The sequence below is a fragment of the Crinia signifera genome, chromosome 19 (assembly GCF_055691185.1).
Source record: "Crinia signifera chromosome 19, ASM5569118v1, whole genome shotgun sequence".
NCBI lineage: Eukaryota > Metazoa > Chordata > Amphibia > Anura > Myobatrachidae > Crinia > Crinia signifera.
In genome coordinates this window covers 11770939-11787317 of record NC_139226.1, presented here as the reverse complement: position 1 = coordinate 11787317, position 16379 = coordinate 11770939, and the positions used below count along the sequence as shown (strand labels likewise).

The 16379-nt window shown below is 45.8% G+C and overlaps 1 protein-coding gene and 1 long non-coding RNA gene across 3 annotated transcripts in view; one reads left to right on the top strand and one right to left on the bottom strand.

Annotated features, from left to right (window-relative positions):
• The window catches only part of LOC146042120 (uncharacterized), a 72676-nt gene that overhangs the window by 33771 nt on the left and 22526 nt on the right, over positions 1–16379 (top strand). Inside the window, exon 2 of one of the 2 annotated variants that reach the window (XR_014463749.1) lies at positions 7211–7390. The exons of the other annotated variant lie outside the window; for it this stretch is intronic. This is a non-coding gene — a long non-coding RNA (uncharacterized LOC146042120). The remainder of the gene's footprint in view (positions 1–7210; positions 7391–16379) is intronic. 2 annotated transcript variants of the gene reach the window in all.
• Positions 6897–14546, bottom strand: LOC146042119 (uncharacterized). The gene is made up of 4 exons (XM_083162040.1): positions 14489–14546; positions 10503–10778; positions 7925–8142; positions 6897–7264 (listed from the first exon to the last, which is right to left on the bottom strand). Exons 1-4 carry the CDS (start codon positions 14529–14531, stop codon positions 7235–7237), a joined length of 567 nt encoding a protein of 188 aa, XP_083018166.1. The 5' UTR covers positions 14532–14546; the 3' UTR covers positions 6897–7234.

Genomic DNA, 16379 nt, shown 5'->3' with positions numbered 1-16379 from the left:
CACAAACCATTTGCTTACCCCAACCCACATCATCAATTACCACAGAGCAGATGTTATGTCAGAGGGGTTTATTTACTATAATGAGAAAGCCAATGGAGATGGGATGTTTCCCATAGCAACCAAACAGATTCTACTACTTACAGTAAGGATTAAAATGTTGCAATTTGTTTTACTAGGTTTTAATGGTGTTTCAAACCAGTACAAGCCTCCAGGCAAGTACATATAAATGACCAGGGAACAGATGTGCATTGCACTGGAGAGATTTCGGTGTAACCCCACTGAGATCATACATAGCAGATCCCAATATGATCACGCTACCTAAGCTGGTTACCGATAAGCTGGTTACCACCCCTGCCTGCACAATGCCCTTTACCTGCCCCCTGCCTGCTTTTGGGGGTGCTAAAACTGTCATGTGATCGGGGTTCCGAGGGACTATCATGGTCATCGGTCACATTGTTCCACTGCAGCTGACCTTACTTAGACTTGCCATTACAGAGGGCATTGTGAGGTCAAGGAAACAGTGTACGCAATACAGTCCTTGGCCATGCCACACCCGTGAAACGGGGGCAACACGCATCCATTTTCCCAAACATCATCAGTCTCCGCCCCTGTCCTTACCTGTGGACACCTCTCTGAGATGCGATTGAAGTACCTGTTCTGCACTTGCACAGAATGGGTCCTGCGTGTGTGCGGTTTACCGATCATCAGGAAACTGCGGGTTGGATCACACGCGAACCTACCTGAATCAGTCCCTCTGTGTATTTCTATGCTGATTTCAAAAATGGTCCTATAATCTCTCGCCCATATTGTTAAAGTTATGTTATGTTAAAAATATACATTATGCTACATAACCCATTTATAGAGCGTTTATGTAGGTTTTTTCTTTAGCAGAATTTCATTGTTTTCTTTATAATGTCCTGGGAAGATTAATGTAAGACAAAAAGGGTGCAAAATAATACCCTGGATGATGTAGTTTGCACATGATGGACCAGATGCAGCAAATTGTTATTTTTTTTTAGCTCAAACCTCCAAAAATGTAATTTTCAGAGGTTTGGTGCATACTGCATATACACCATGGGCCCAATTCAGCCCTGATCACAGGTCTGCAAATTTAGGGCTCCTTGCAATCTTTGAAGGACTGAGCATGTGCGTCATCAGCGGCCTCCTTCTCCCCACATCCTGGCTTACTCTCCACTGCGAACAGGGGGAAATACATATGATGGTGAATAGATTTCTCTCTGTGGGTATGGCTGCAAATTAATTTGTTGCCGTGCATAGGGCTGGGAATTAGTGTGTGGGAGGCGGTGGCCTTTACCTGATCGCTGGGCTCCGAAGATTTGCAGCCCAGCGATCATGTCTGGAAATCCCTCACTGCACCCCCTGGGCATCCAATTATTTCTGGTGTTGGGTCCCTTACCACAAATTTATCGGCATTTGTTGACACACATTTACAAAATTTGTTTTTTTTTTGCACTCCCTTCACACATTAAACACACAATTTTTATGTTTAATTATGGATATTAAATGGCAACCAGATTATCTACTAATGACCTGTGATGTGGAGTCTTTATATTCAAATATTCCACATGACTAAGGGATACATGCACTTGAGCACTTTTTGTATAAGGATTTAAGTTTAAGTGATAAAGGAAATCATTCTTATTACAATCAGTACACTTTATTCTCACTCATAATTACTTCACGTTTAATGGTGTTTATTATTTACAGTCACTGGGTACCGCCATGGGCACCAGGTTCACACAAAGTTTTGCCAATCTATATATGAGCCATTTCGAGGAACAACAGATATGGGGTGGTCCATATGGGGCAAACCTGGTGTGCTATGGTAGGTACATAGATGATTTATTATTCATTTGGAAGGGGGTGTCACCTTAGGGCAACAGTTTTTGTTGTCCCTTAATAATAACACATATGGTTTAAAGTTCACTTCCACTTACGATCACTTTCGAATAAACTTCTTTGATATAGCTGTAGCTGTCAAAAACAACCCCATCACCACATCCACATACAAAAAGGAGGTGGATAGTGGAAGATATTTGAACTATCATAGTTGCCATTACAAGCCATGGCTCAGAGGCGTAACTAGAACTTTGTGGGCCCCATAGCAAAATTTACAATGGGGCCCCCCCTAACTCAGGTCTCTACTAGTGCACACCGTTTGTGGCCACCATTAGTGGGAACAGTAAAAATGTGCCCCTCCAATAGATATTTTAAAAATAAAGAATGCACACATTATATAAAAAGGGGTGTGGCCTCGCCTCAAAGGGTAGTGCCCCTCACACATTATGCGACACCCCGCAATGCCATTACACATTACGCGACACCGCAAAACGCATTACGCAACACACCGGAAAGCCCATTAGGCGACACACCACAAAGCCCAATACACATTACGCGACACACCGTAAAGCCCAATACACGACACACCACAAAGCCCAATACACATTACGCGACACACCGCAAAGCCCATTACACGACACACCACAAAGCCCAATACACATTACGCCACACACCGCAAAGCCCAATACACATTACGCCACACACCGCAAAGCCCAATACACATTACGCCACACACCGCAAAGCTCAATACACATTACGCCACACACCGCAAAGCCCAATACACATTACGCGACACACCGCAAAAGCCCAATACACATTACGCCACACACCACAAAGCCCAATACACATTACGCGACACACCGCAAAGCCCAATACACATTACACGACACACCGCAAAGCCCAATACACATTACGCCACACACCGCAAAGCCCAATACACATTACGCCACACACCGCAAAGCCCAATACACATTACGCCACACACCGCAAAGCCCAATACACATTACGCCACACACCGCAAAGCTCAATACACATTACGCCACACACCGCAAAGCCCAATACACATTACGCCACACACCGCAAAGCCCAATACACATTACGCCACACACCACAAAGCCCAATACACATTACGCAACACACCGCAAAGCCCAATACACATTACACGACACACCGCAAAGCCCAATACACATTACGCGACACACCGCAAAGCCCAATACACATTACGCCACACACCGCAAAGCCCAATACACATTACACGACACACCGCAAAGCCCAATACACATTACGCGACACACCGCAAAGCCCAATACACATTACGCCACACACCGCAAAGCCCAATACACATTACGCGACACACCGCAAAGCCCAATACACATTACGCGACACACCGCAAAGCTCAATACACATTACGCGACACACCGCAAAGCCCAATACACATTACGCGACACACCGCAAAGCCCAATACACATTACGCGACACACCGCAAAGCCCAATACACATTACGCGACACACCGCAAAGCCCAATACACATTACGCGACACACCGCAAAGCTCAATACACATTACGCGACACACCGCAAAGCTCAATACACATTACGTGACACACCACAAAGCCCAATACACATTACGCAACACACCGCAAAGCCCAATACACATTACGTGACACACCACAAAGCCCAATACACATTACGCGACACACCACAAAGCCCAATACACATTACGCGACACACCGCAAAGCCCAATACACATTACGCGACACACCGCAAAGCCCAATACACATTACGCGACACACCGCAAAGCCCAATACACATTACGCGACACACCGCAAAGCCCAATACACATTACGCGACACACCGTAAAGCCCATTATACATTATGCAACAATTACAAACTTACCAATGTTCTTTCTTATTCTGTTCCACGCTGCTCCTCAGGCACCGTGGCTCCTCTTTGCGTCACAGGTGCTGAAGTATGAGAGATCTGTGCACCGTCACCTTACTGCTGGGCAGTACATGTAGGAGCATGGGGGTCCATTTAATAAGGTGACAATAGTTGGAGTGGGGGGGGCAAGTGTGCATGCTGCTGCAAGGCCACCATCAGGTGGACACATGAGACTGGTGGTATTGTGGACCCAGATACAACACTCCTGAACTGGAGACCACTGTTACTCTTCCCTCCCTCCCCCTAATTTCTGCTCTAGCCGCTGCGGCATTTTGAATATGCCGCTCTCCTGAGGCAGATGCTGCCACGTTTGTATCACTAGTTGGGGGCACGGGGAGGGGGTTTAGCCGGAGACCGCAGTGGGTGTAGGAGTGGGGCGAGGAGAGTATCGGCGGGAGGCTGGGGGAGGTGGCGGACGCGGTGAGCGGCTGTGCGTCTCAGTCTGAACACAGCCACTGACCACCACCATACTTCAGGATTCCTCCCTCGCTGTCAGTACCACTGCTGGCGTCAGTGTGCCAGAGCTCGGCAGCAGCGCAGCACACACTCTCTCTCCCGAGTCCCGCAGTCTCTTCCGGGCTGCGGACTCGCGCCCCGCCCCCCGCTCGGCTTATTACTTTCCCTCCGGTGAGCAGCTCAGCGGCAGCATCGGTTCACTTAAATAAATAAAAAATGTCTAAGCACGGTGCAGGGCAGTGTCTGCTGTCTATCGGGCCCCCCCAGCCGCCGGGCCCCATAGCAGCTGCACCCCCTGCACCCTGGGTAGTTCCGCCACTGCCATGGCTAAATAACATTCCCAAGAATCAATACTGTAGGATCAAAAGGAATTGCACAGAAGACTCTCAGTTTAGAATACAAGCAAAGGAAATAACAGAAGCCTTTTTGGAACAAGGCTATCCCAAAGGACTTCTAGAGCGAGCATTTGTAGAGAGCTCGAAAATTGATAGAATGAGTATTTTATAACCTAAGTTGACCTCCAAATCTTCCTTCACAGATAATCCTCTGTTTATATCAAAATATAATGTCCACCGAATTAACATTTTTCAATCAACAAACATAGGTACATCGTATGTGATGAAAAGTCATACAAATTGCCAAACAAATTATGTAGTTTACCTGATCACCTGTGTCTGCGGGTCACAGTATGTAGGCCGCACTATTAGAACCCTAAATACAAGGTTCTTAGAGCATCGAAGGAACAAAATTAAAGGCGTTATGAACCATTCTCTATCGAAACATGTAAAAACTAAACATAAATGGGATCCTAAAGGCCCATACACACTAGAAGATTTTCATTTCAAAAGACTTTGCCAAAATCTTTGAAAGATATATGTGTCACCAAAGGTTTTAAAAATCCAAACGATTGAACATGTAATTCCAACATTTAGAGGTGGTGATAGATTTGATAGGTTATGTGCGCGAGATGCTTTTTGGATATTTTCATTGAGCACACTTTTCCAGCTGGCCTTAATGTTAATATCGAACTCAATAACGTCTGACCTCCTTATGTTTGTGCCTTCTCCATTTTCCTTTCCTTCTCTTCATCTTGCAGTTTTTTTTGCCCATATTGATAATAACAAATATAAAAATATAAAAAATTAATTCTGCTCCCTTGACATTTGCAAATGTATGTACATATACTGTTGAATATAATTTTTTTACTGCAAAGACGTATGAAAAGTACAAACAATATGAATTTTAGTACGATAGGAATTATAGATTAGGGATGTTTAGGTGCTATTTTATATTCATATTTAGATCATTTGTCAACAGTTTTGTCTATATATTACTGGGGCTCATTATTATGAAATTTATCTGAAGTCTTAGTGCTAACCTAATTTTATAAAGTCTATCCAGCTGTTCCCCCTAAGCGAGTGCCGGACCCCGGGACCTAAATATATATATATATATATAGATAGAGAGAGAGAGAGCAATGGTGGACGGCCGCACTCAGTCAAAAAACCACAGGGAACGGCTGGATTAGTGTCCCAACGTTTCGAGACCCAGTGGTCCCTTTATTTTTTTCAAACTAGATTATCCAAAAATTACAAGTTTCCCAGGTGGGATTTGAACGTGCAAGTGAAGCGTGTCTCCATTGTTAGACCGTCTCTCTGTCAGTGTGCGACAGGGCACTGATGTCATGATAATGAGCCTTGGGAATATCTGAAGCTATCGAGCTATATATGAGATTCATTTGTAACATCTAAAAATAAGAATCTGTTTATTGTGAAACAATTATTAACCTTCAATGATGCAGTTATTTTATTGTTACTACATATAAGGAACAAAGTCAAGTAAATAAAGGATGTACTATGTTTGAGAGTTTAGGTCAGAAGTGACTCTCACAGGTGTGCATACAGCACAGGTGCACCTTAATTAAAGACTTTCTAACATTGGTAGATTCACCCTTAAAAGCAAGCAGCCATGAGCACTCCAATAGCTTCTGAGGAAACCGCCTGATTTCTGTGATGGAGAAACGCGTTAAGCTGGGAGAAATTATTGCCGTCCACTTGTTACCTGCTACCTGTTCCGTTTTCTCTTCAAATTGACCAATAACCCCCTTCCTCGGTGTCGGTACCTGCAAGCTGAAGGGCGACCTGCGGCGAACTCTGAGTGCTGTTTCCAACAAGCGGGACCCCCTGAGAGGTACAGCCTGGTAATTTGGACGTCAACGAGTGATTTGCGGCTGGGGAACAGTCACTCCTGGCGTCGGCGCCTACAACACTGTACCACGCCGGTTGATGAGACGCTATCCCCATACCTCATAGCCGCACTTCTGATTGCCATCAACGTGCTCCCGGCGGTGGGGTACTCAAAGCTCCACGCCGGTCGAGCCCATATACACAGCATCACCTGATGATTCCATCTGCCGTTGCCAGGGTTGTACTATCAATCATTCCATCTATTTCCATTTGGATATTATACAATACCACATAATTTCTAATAAGGATTCAGCTCCATCTATGGACAATTTATTCTTCTAAGTACAACTTGATACCTTTCCCATATATTACCATAAACTGGCTCCCCGCTCACATTTGGACATTCCATCTACCAGCATATAAGTGGGTAAGAGCAATCGGACACATTTACAAATATATCTTTATTAAATATAATTTAAAACTGTCTTAAGTACAAGTGGATCTACAGTAAATGTGCAATATTATATCTACATGCATTTATTTTAAAGTAATTTGAGTACATTTTTAATTGTTGTTTTTTTTATAAATACCATTGTGTGTTTAATCCAGTGCGCTCTCTAGTTATTCAGAATAATTCTTTATTTCAGCATAATTCTACCCTGAAGATGTCACATGCAGCAAATGTATCCTGGTCATGGTTTGTGGGAAGAGATAAAGATCTTCAAACATGTTACCAAAAAGTTTTCCTTTCTTCTTATTTTCCCCTCAGAGCGGTTCCTCTGCCCGGCGGCCGTCAGGAGAATGTGTCTTCATTGAGCGCATCCTGTTAATGAGTAAACGCACCTGTTATACAGCCGCAGTGTCAGGGAGAGAACACAACCCTACAATACGATAGTGGCTGACAAAACAACGCAAATGACGGGATTAAAGGAAAGCCATTCACAATAGTGTATGACGCAATGTTATATTATATGACGCAATGTTATCTGTTCATCTGATAGCAAGATGGAACATTGGGGTAATTCATTGCCGCTTGCTAAGCAGCAGTCCTTTGCTACTTAGCGAGAGGCTTAACGCCGCCCATCCAAACCCCACCCCCACCACCTCTGTGCCGAATCTCCTCGGTAACATGCCGGAGAGGTGTAACGAGAACACACCCCCTCACATGCCTCTGCTAGCAGGAGAATTAATACGATGGTCGCCTTCGGATATAAAAGTCAATCTCAACTGACTTTTATTTACAAGCGCTAGGAAGAAGATGTCGTGGGTGGCTGACACCCAGCGTTTTTAGGAGGAAGCCAAAAAAATGGCGAAGCGTTTCCCTGGTCCGGCCCTGTCTGAGTCTCTGGCCCTCCCTCCCCACAGCAAACGGGCCGGCGAGTTACACCAACCACCGGGCCATTAACAGTAATTCACAGTCATGCTTGTAGTTTATGTGAAACTGAATATGATACGTCATGAACACAAAGTGTAGACACTGTACCTGAAACCCAATTTTTCTTTCATTTTTTTTTATATTTATCCAGCGAAGCCCAATTCCGAGGATGACGGCCAGGATCAGTACCGTTGCCACCGGCGACACCCATCCTGGTGTAGAAATAAGAGTATGACTCTGCCCTGGTTTAGTAGTTTTTGATTTCTGAGGAGCTTTTTCCCTAAGACCAAGGTGCTCCAGAGCTTCTACAAGAGATCCGAATGCACCTGCAGAATGAATGTATACAGTCAGGTCAACTTCACTTTGTATAACAAACTAATTTTCCATTGTAATCTGAAATTCGGACACAGAGGGGAAGATGTATGAAGGTGCTTTATGCTCATAGCGCTCCTTTAACTGCATACGTTTTTACAAATGTAATAACAGCGCACTTAACGTGCGCTAGAGGCAGCCTGCAGCTTATCACTCTGCACCGCTGCCCCCAGGGAGCCACACCCTCTTGTTAGCGGCTCAGGCAATGTATTGTTGCCTGTCACTTTTAAAAGCCACTCTGTTCCTCTTCGCTGGAGATCTTGCAATAATATTGATATATCTTGCAGATACCCACTGAGTCGGCTGGGGGGGGGGATAGTGTGCAGTATGCGCAGTTCTGATGGGGGCACTGATAAGGGGGACATAATGGCTCTCCTTATCAGTAGTGGGCTGCATAGTACATTTGAGTGATACGGGTGCCCGCTTCTCTACATTATTGCAGGAGTAGCGGGCACCCACTATTTTACAAATGTAAATGGAATTTTAATACATCTCCCCCAATGTCGCCGAAACTCCTCTCCTCCAAGCGGTGATTCTGAGTTGGAAGCAAGTCAAGCTGTGTCGGATATTTTACCTCTTCCCCTGGCATCTGGGATGAACTGCATATGTATCCCGATGTTTAACACTGGAGGATGCAGCTCTATATTGCAAGTAGTGCTATGGAATTATGCTAGGCATTTCTGCCAGTGCATTGATACCAGCAGCCATGTTGAGTTGGACATACTGCGTCTGTCATAGGCAGGTGCAACACCCAATCTCCTATTATTACAAAGGATACCCATGGATAAGGGCATTGCTCAAATAATATGAAGAAAATACTTATTACACAGAAGTGATATATATACAGTTGGAGTAGAAACTGCCGTTTTGTCGGAGAGACTGCAGTTTCCCACTGATTTCGGTTGGAATGATTTAGTTAGGACCTGTTCAATATGGGCAGTTTTTTTTCCCCGACAGGTCAGATAGCCAGGGCCGGCGCCACCACTAGGCAAATCTAGGCATTTGCCTAGGGCGCCGGCCACTGGAGGGCGGCATTTTGTGCCGCCCGGGTACCTGTCCTACGGCGCTGTGTATTTAAATCTGGCGGCGGAGGCAGCGGGGGTCCCTGCAGTCCATTAGAAATCACGAGCGCTATCCGCCGGGCTATGCGGAAGCGCTTCTAGTGTGAAAACTCTGGCAGCACGGCGCACGCTGATCTTGTGATTTCTAATGGACTGCAGGGACCCCCGCTGCCTCCGCCGCCAGATTGAAATACACAGCGCCGCAGGACAGGTACCCCCCCCCCCCCGGCACCGGGGCGCCCCCACCCCGACTCGCCTGGGGCGCTCCGGTGCCTTGCACCGGCCCTGCAGATAGCTCCGACCTGTCGGAAACCAGGAGGATTGCCGGAATAGTTGTTGATCCACCTGCTTTTGATGGAAATGCGGCCAAATCCGACCGCCGTTTCCGGCAAATCTCAATCCGACTTGAAAAAATGATGGATTGAGGCAGGTTGGTCGGCGCTGGGTGAGAAGTAGCAGCTCACTCAGTGCTGTCTGCTGTCCGTGCCCTCCCTCCTACATCCTCATGGAATACAGTCAACATGCCGGGTGAGAGCAGCTCCCCCAACACCATCCCACCTCCCGGCGCCGCTCTCCCAGTCCCACTGCCATCCGTGTGAGCAGAAGCATCAGAGGCCAAATCTGAGATTCGGATTTGGCCACTGATTGAATAGGTAGCGTCGGATCCATTCCAACAAATGAATGTCGGAATAAATCCGACACTAATTAAATATACCCCTACAGTATGTGTCATAGGTATATTGATGATGTAAAATAATGACTGATTTTGGCAGGGGTCCGGCATATCCAGGGATATTGTCACTTGGTCGACATGCATGAAGATTGACGTGACTGAAAGTCGACATGGGGTTATTTCGACATGATCATTATGTTGACACACACATTAGGTCGACATGGGGAAGGTGGACAGTCAAAATATTGCCATGGGGGTTGTCTTGTTGTTGTTTTTTGGTGTCGACAGGTGGTATTTCATGCCCTACCATCCACTAGGGTGTTGTGGGAGTATAAAATAGTGAGGCCGAAGTATGGCGAGTGGACACAGTGCTATCTTACTGTGTCCATGTCTACTGCGTCGACATTCAGTCAAAAGAACATGAAAAAACCCGAGTCATGTCTACCTTCATGCATGTCGATCTTTAGTGGTCGATCTTATAACTGTCAACGAAATGCTTGTCTATCCTATGATCCATACCCCACATCCAGGAAACATGGACCACTTTACTTATACCCCAAGGTGTAAGTCTGTCCCGTACCTGCAAATGTTGATCTTGCTGGCTCTCTTGGTCCATGTTCCAAAAAGAAGAGACGGGATGTAATTTTTGTGATGAGAAGCAGTGAGGTTCTATTAATCCGATAGACCGTAGTATCCTTGTCTCTGCAGTCTATGTGCCGTGAGCAGTTATCTGGGCGGATGGTGCAGGTAATATTTAAATTATCTTGTCTTATATCCAGATGCACATTGCATAGACTGGAGCGCTCAGCAAAGGTATGTGCCTGCCATGGTCCTGTCCTGGATGGTATTCTGGCAGCTGCAAACGGAACATTAGAACATGAGAAATATTCTGGATCTTCAGATTCAACTAAGACAGACAGGGCTGCCATCTGGGAGGAACCATGGGTCCCAGACAGAGAGGGGGACCTTCCCCTAGCTCCTACCCAATTGCATAGCTCCAGTGGGTACTATAGCTGCAGTTGCTGTGGGACCTGCACCCTGAGTTAGTCTGATCTTACTCGGACTTGCAGGTGCAGGGAACTCTGCGGAGCAACGGAAACTGAATTTGCCATGCAGTCCTTGGTGTCACCATGCCCGGGAAATGGTTGGCGCCATGCCCGTTTTCCTGAGCGCCAGCCAGCACTGCCTCTATCCCTGCCTGCCAAGTCCAACGCTTCTCAGGCAAGGTCGATCACAATTTTGAGATGCAGAACGGGTCCCGTTTTCCCAGTTGAAAAAAGGAAATTAAAGCAGCGCACGAGTGTTGAAAATCAATGATTAAAAAATGATAATACATTGGATGATATTAAACATTACTTTAATAAAGCTTAACGTTAAAAACATTATGTACATAAAATATATGTATAAAAATGCAAAAAATATATGGCACCCCAATGCATTCAAATTGTGCTGGAGAGTCTGTTCCTATGCTACCCCTGGGGATGAATGAAGCATGAGTAAGGATATTTACCACCCTTGGTAGGGTATCAGTGTCCTCTGCCGGATCTAAATATGGTTGGTCCAAGTTGGCACAAATCACCAACAGTCTGTTAGATGAGATGGTTGACTGGTCCACAGATGTAAATGTCAGGTGGACTTTTGCCAGGAGAAACACTTGCTGGTAGGAGGTGGTAAAGGTGGAATACTCTGATGGAATAAATTTGTAAATCCCAGGGGTTGGTTCATACTGAGATCCGGGGTTGACTAGTAAGTAAGGGGTGTCCAAGCAGCCTACTGACGCGTTTCGCCACTCTAGGTGGCTTTATCAAAGGTGGGATTATTAAGATCATCCAATCTATTATCATTTTTCAATAATTTATTTTCAACACTGCGTTGCTTTAATTTCCTTTTTTCAAATTTTTCTTCACGGGACTAACTAACCCATTCAATAAGCAGCTGCAGGAAATTCCATTCCTGGTTAGCGCCCCCGTTCTGCCCCTCTGGGTCAGTCCTAGTTTTTTATGCACTTTCCCGTCCTAGTTTTTTACGCACTTTCCCAGCTAGCGGGAAACTGGGGGTGGGATCCAACTGAATTAGCCCCATTGTCAGCATAACTTGATAATGCGGGAGGAATGGGGAAGTCTGACTATTTTGTGAGTAGTTCCGTGCCCCACAATTTTTGATGGCAGCCCTGAATACAGATAAACCTAAGATTTTTTTCTTAAGGTGCGTACATACGGATAGATTTGTCCAACGATTCAATCTCGTTAACGATTTTCTCTGAACCTCCTGCACAAACGATTTGGTGACAAATGATGATCGATTGAGCAAACGATTACACATGAAAGATTGATCTTTAACGATGGTGGAGGGAGAGGGAGACAGTCAATCAGCCTTACCAATACGTTCATCGTGCATGCACAGGAAACGATTGGTACACATCGTTAACGATTGGTCGCTGATCTTTCTGCATGCAGGAAAGATCTGCGACCTCTACCAACGACCGTCGGGTACGCGCATCGTTCGATATATCGTTCATACACACGGAACGATTTGAACGATTGGTCGTTTCAATCGATCCGGAACGCCCAGATCGTTGGCCAAATCTATCCGTAGTCACATTTGTTCTTAGCACTTTATATAGTACTACATTATCATGGAAAGTATATATGACTATAATTGGGGATATGGTGGGTATATTAAATGGGTACCTAGTATGGTTCTGCATATGACAGTTGGCACTAGATATTGTCCAATGTATTATACCTTGTATGAGTAATGTTTCTATGTAGCAGACTTGGCAGCGGACATGCAGGACCATAGGCCAAGGTGTGAGAGTGGTGCCATCATTCAGGGCATAGGATCCCCTGCGACCAAATATCCAAAATATGGCATTGTGCACACACCCTGCAGTGCAGGCATGTCCCACCTGTGGCCCTCCAGCTGTTGTGAAACTACAAGTTCCATCATGCCTTGCCACAGTTTTGCTAATAGGGAATGCTAAAACTATGGCAAGGTATGCTGTGATGTGTAGTTTTGTAACAGCTGGAGGGACGCAGGTTGGACATGCCTGGACTACTATATCCTGCCTGCGGCCCTGCCCCTTGTGTATATTGGGGGTTATTCTGGTTCACTCCTTCTGGCAAATTCCTTCTTAAATGGACAAAACCATGGCCCTTATTCTGATCGGTGCGGATATATCCGCGTGCGTTCGGCCCGCCGATGTTTTGTGTCTGCGCATGTGCAGAGGCGTCTCTGCGCATGTGCGAGCGGGGCGTACGGCCAAATCCCGCATGATCTGTGAACACTCCGAACAGGGGGTGGAGAGGGGCGTGAAGGGCTATTTGGGCTCATTACCATATGCATACGCCCCGCGTTTCATGGGCGTTCCCATGCAAACGCTGGGCGTACGTATGGTAATGCAGTCGTGACGCACGTGTAGGGGCGGACATATGACATCGCCAGATGTCAGCTGCCCGCCCAGATCCCTGTTTTTGCACGGAAACATGTCCATGTGGTCTGAGGTTGCGGGAGCTGGTGGAGCACTCGGTCCTGCATTCGATGGTCTGCGACCATCGAATGATGGGGGAGGTTCCCTTAGATGGAGGAGGCGTATTCCGTGAAAAATACACGTGCGGTCCGTTCGGCCAGCTTCTTACCGCATACGGACGGAGTTGGCGATCCGTATGGAAGGCGGGGTTTCGCACGCACGGTCCTGGCCGCATATTCGGCTCCGGCCGCACCGATCAGAATAAGGGCCCATGTGCACTGCAGGGGGGCAGATGTGAAATGAGCAGAGAGAATTAGATTTGGGTGAGTTACTTTGTTTCTGTGCATGGTAAATACTGGCTGCTTTAATTTTACACTGCAATATAGATCTCACTTTAAAGTAAAACCCCACCCAAATGTAACTCTCTCTGCACGTTACATCTACCCCACCTGCAGTGCACATGGTTCTGTCCATTTGAGAAGGAATTCGCCAGAAGGAGTGAATCAGAATAACCCCCATTGTGTATACCTGACCATACCTCATCCTAACCTGTTTATGCTCACTTCTTCCCCTTCTGTGTCACCCCTGTCTGTCTAACCCTCCCCTTTAGAATGTAAGCTCTCACGAGCAGGGCCCTCTCTCCTCATGTGCCTTTCTTAGACTATATAAACCTCTGCCACCCTGATGATTGCTTCAGTGTCCTGTCCCCTGATGTAACTATCCATATTTACCATGTACTTGTCCTAAACTGTCTTGTACCGTACCGTTATCTGTTTTTGCTCATTTGTGTATTTTTAAGCACTGTGGAACCTGTGTGGCGCCATATAAATAATAATAATAATAATAATAATAATAATACAGTATGTGACAGTCTCTTCTACACCAATACTGATTGCTCTATGGATTTTAATGAATTCATTATTTTAGTGCAGGTGACAAGTGGGGCTTGTACCCAGCATTTTTGATGTCTGTATGGAGGACGCGTTTCACTTGTCACCCGGACTCAATGGGTTAATTGAAGCTCAACAAACCTGTCCTTTCTGCAAAGTGTTATGGGACCCTTAGAGATCAGGGATGTGATTGGGAGATGGACTTACCTTGTATGACACCAAAACAAAAAACACAGAGAGTCCCTGTCATGGCCAATGTGGGGAACGGATCTGTAGAGAAGAGACGACATCAGATGTGTAATATTATGAATAGCATTGAACAAGCCGTCTTTTATAAATGGTTATTTTATCCTTTAAAATACCGGATATGGGTCATTACGTCGACAGTGTTCAGGACGACAGTCAAAAGGTCAACCACTATTGGTTGACAGTGAAAATGTCGACATGGAAAAATGTCAACATAAGTGTTTTCACATTATTTTGGGGTCTATGCTGACATAGGTTGACACGGACACCGTACAGGTGTACCGCGTCCCCTTGCCATGCTTCGGGCACTGTTATATTCTCCCTCTGTGCCCGCTGGGATGGTAAATAAATCAAATAAATGTCGGTTAAAAAAAATTCATAAAAAACTCGCCGACCTTTTTCTATGTCACCCTTTTACCTGTGTAGACCTTTTGACTGTTGAATAGATGCTGTTAACGTAATGAGCGCATAGCAAAATATCCTGTCATAAATCATGGGCCATCTCTAATTCCATTGCTCCATATATCTCTAACCTCATCTCCATTCATACACCCTCCCGCCCTCTACGGTCAGCTGACGACTGTCGTCTCTCCTCCACCCTGATCACTGCTTCCCATGCTAGAGTACAGGACTTTGCCCGTGCTGCACCCCTTCAGTGGAACGCACTCCCTCGCTCCATTAGACTCTCCCCGACCTTGCAAAGCTTCAAACGGGCACTGAAAACTCACCTATTCATCAAAGCATACCCTTCCACTGCATAAACTAGCTGGTTCTCCGACCCCTTGCCTGTTTCCTGTTTACATCCTGCTATCTAACCACCACCCACTTGCTTGCACCTCTTGTAATCTGTCAGTCTCCCCTTCCTACTAGATTGTAAGCTCCTCCGAGTAGGGCCCTCTTCCCTCCTGTTGTCAAAGCCCACTTCTCTTCACATGTCACTCACAGCTCTCCTATACTCCAACACTCAGTGACCATCTTTGTCCGCATACTCATCTCCATCATTGGCCTCAAGCCTCTAGTTGTATGTTGATTGAGTCCTCACTACTTACATTTAAGCTGTAATGTGTATTGATCTGTGGCGCTCTTTATTTGTACTGTATTTTTGTTATTTATTCAATGTTATGCCAAGCTTTGTCTCCCTGTATTGTTCCTTTGTACGGCGCTGCGAAACACTTGTGACGCCTTATAAATAAAATTATAATAATAATAATAATAATCATGAAATTGACAATAGGGTATTAGTCCAACATTATCAATAACTCCCAGATAGGAATCGCAGGGAGATTACAGAACTATAACATCATTGATACACAATATTAATTAGCAATCTCATACCATGTTCATACAGCATTAAGGCCCTCATTGTGCTTTAGTCCATGTTAATGCACTACGCATGCCCATATTCCCATGTGCAGGGCTTCCCTGCGGGCGCCTTCCTTGACTTGCATAATCGCTGTGGGGTTTTCACGAGGGGGGGGGGTGGGATGGAGGCTGGCAGGGTGCATTCACTTGCAAGCACCTTACGTTTCCTGCGCGTACCCACAAAAATTGTGAGTGCGCCCAGGAAAACGTTGGATGTCCCCATGCAAACACAGGCGGCCACCTGCCCCGTCCAGACTGACTTAGATTTGTGAATAAGGTAAAAATCGTTATGATTTTGGCCCCGCACGCTACCCTGCCAATGGATGTATATGGAAAACATCCATTTGCAAAGCGGCGGTGATGTGCGGACTGCGGCGGGGGGGCATTCACGCGGGCGGCTTTAGATTGCTTTTTTTTTAGTCATTTTCAGTCATTATGAATCACCCCCTAAGTATAGGCTGAAACACTTGGGAGTATTGCAGAACCAAAT

Coding starts and splice junctions, on each gene's coding strand:
- LOC146042119 (XM_083162040.1), bottom strand. CDS start 14,531: ATGACAGGGACTCTCTGTGTTTTTTGTTTTGGTGTCATACAAG. Junction 10,779..14,488: donor TTGTTTTGGTGTCATACAAG/GTAAGTCCATCT, acceptor TTCCGTTTGCAG/CTGCCAGAATACCATCCAGG. Junction 8,143..10,502: donor AGCAAGATCAACATTTGCAG/GTACGGGACAGA, acceptor TTCATTCTGCAG/GTGCATTCGGATCTCTTGTA.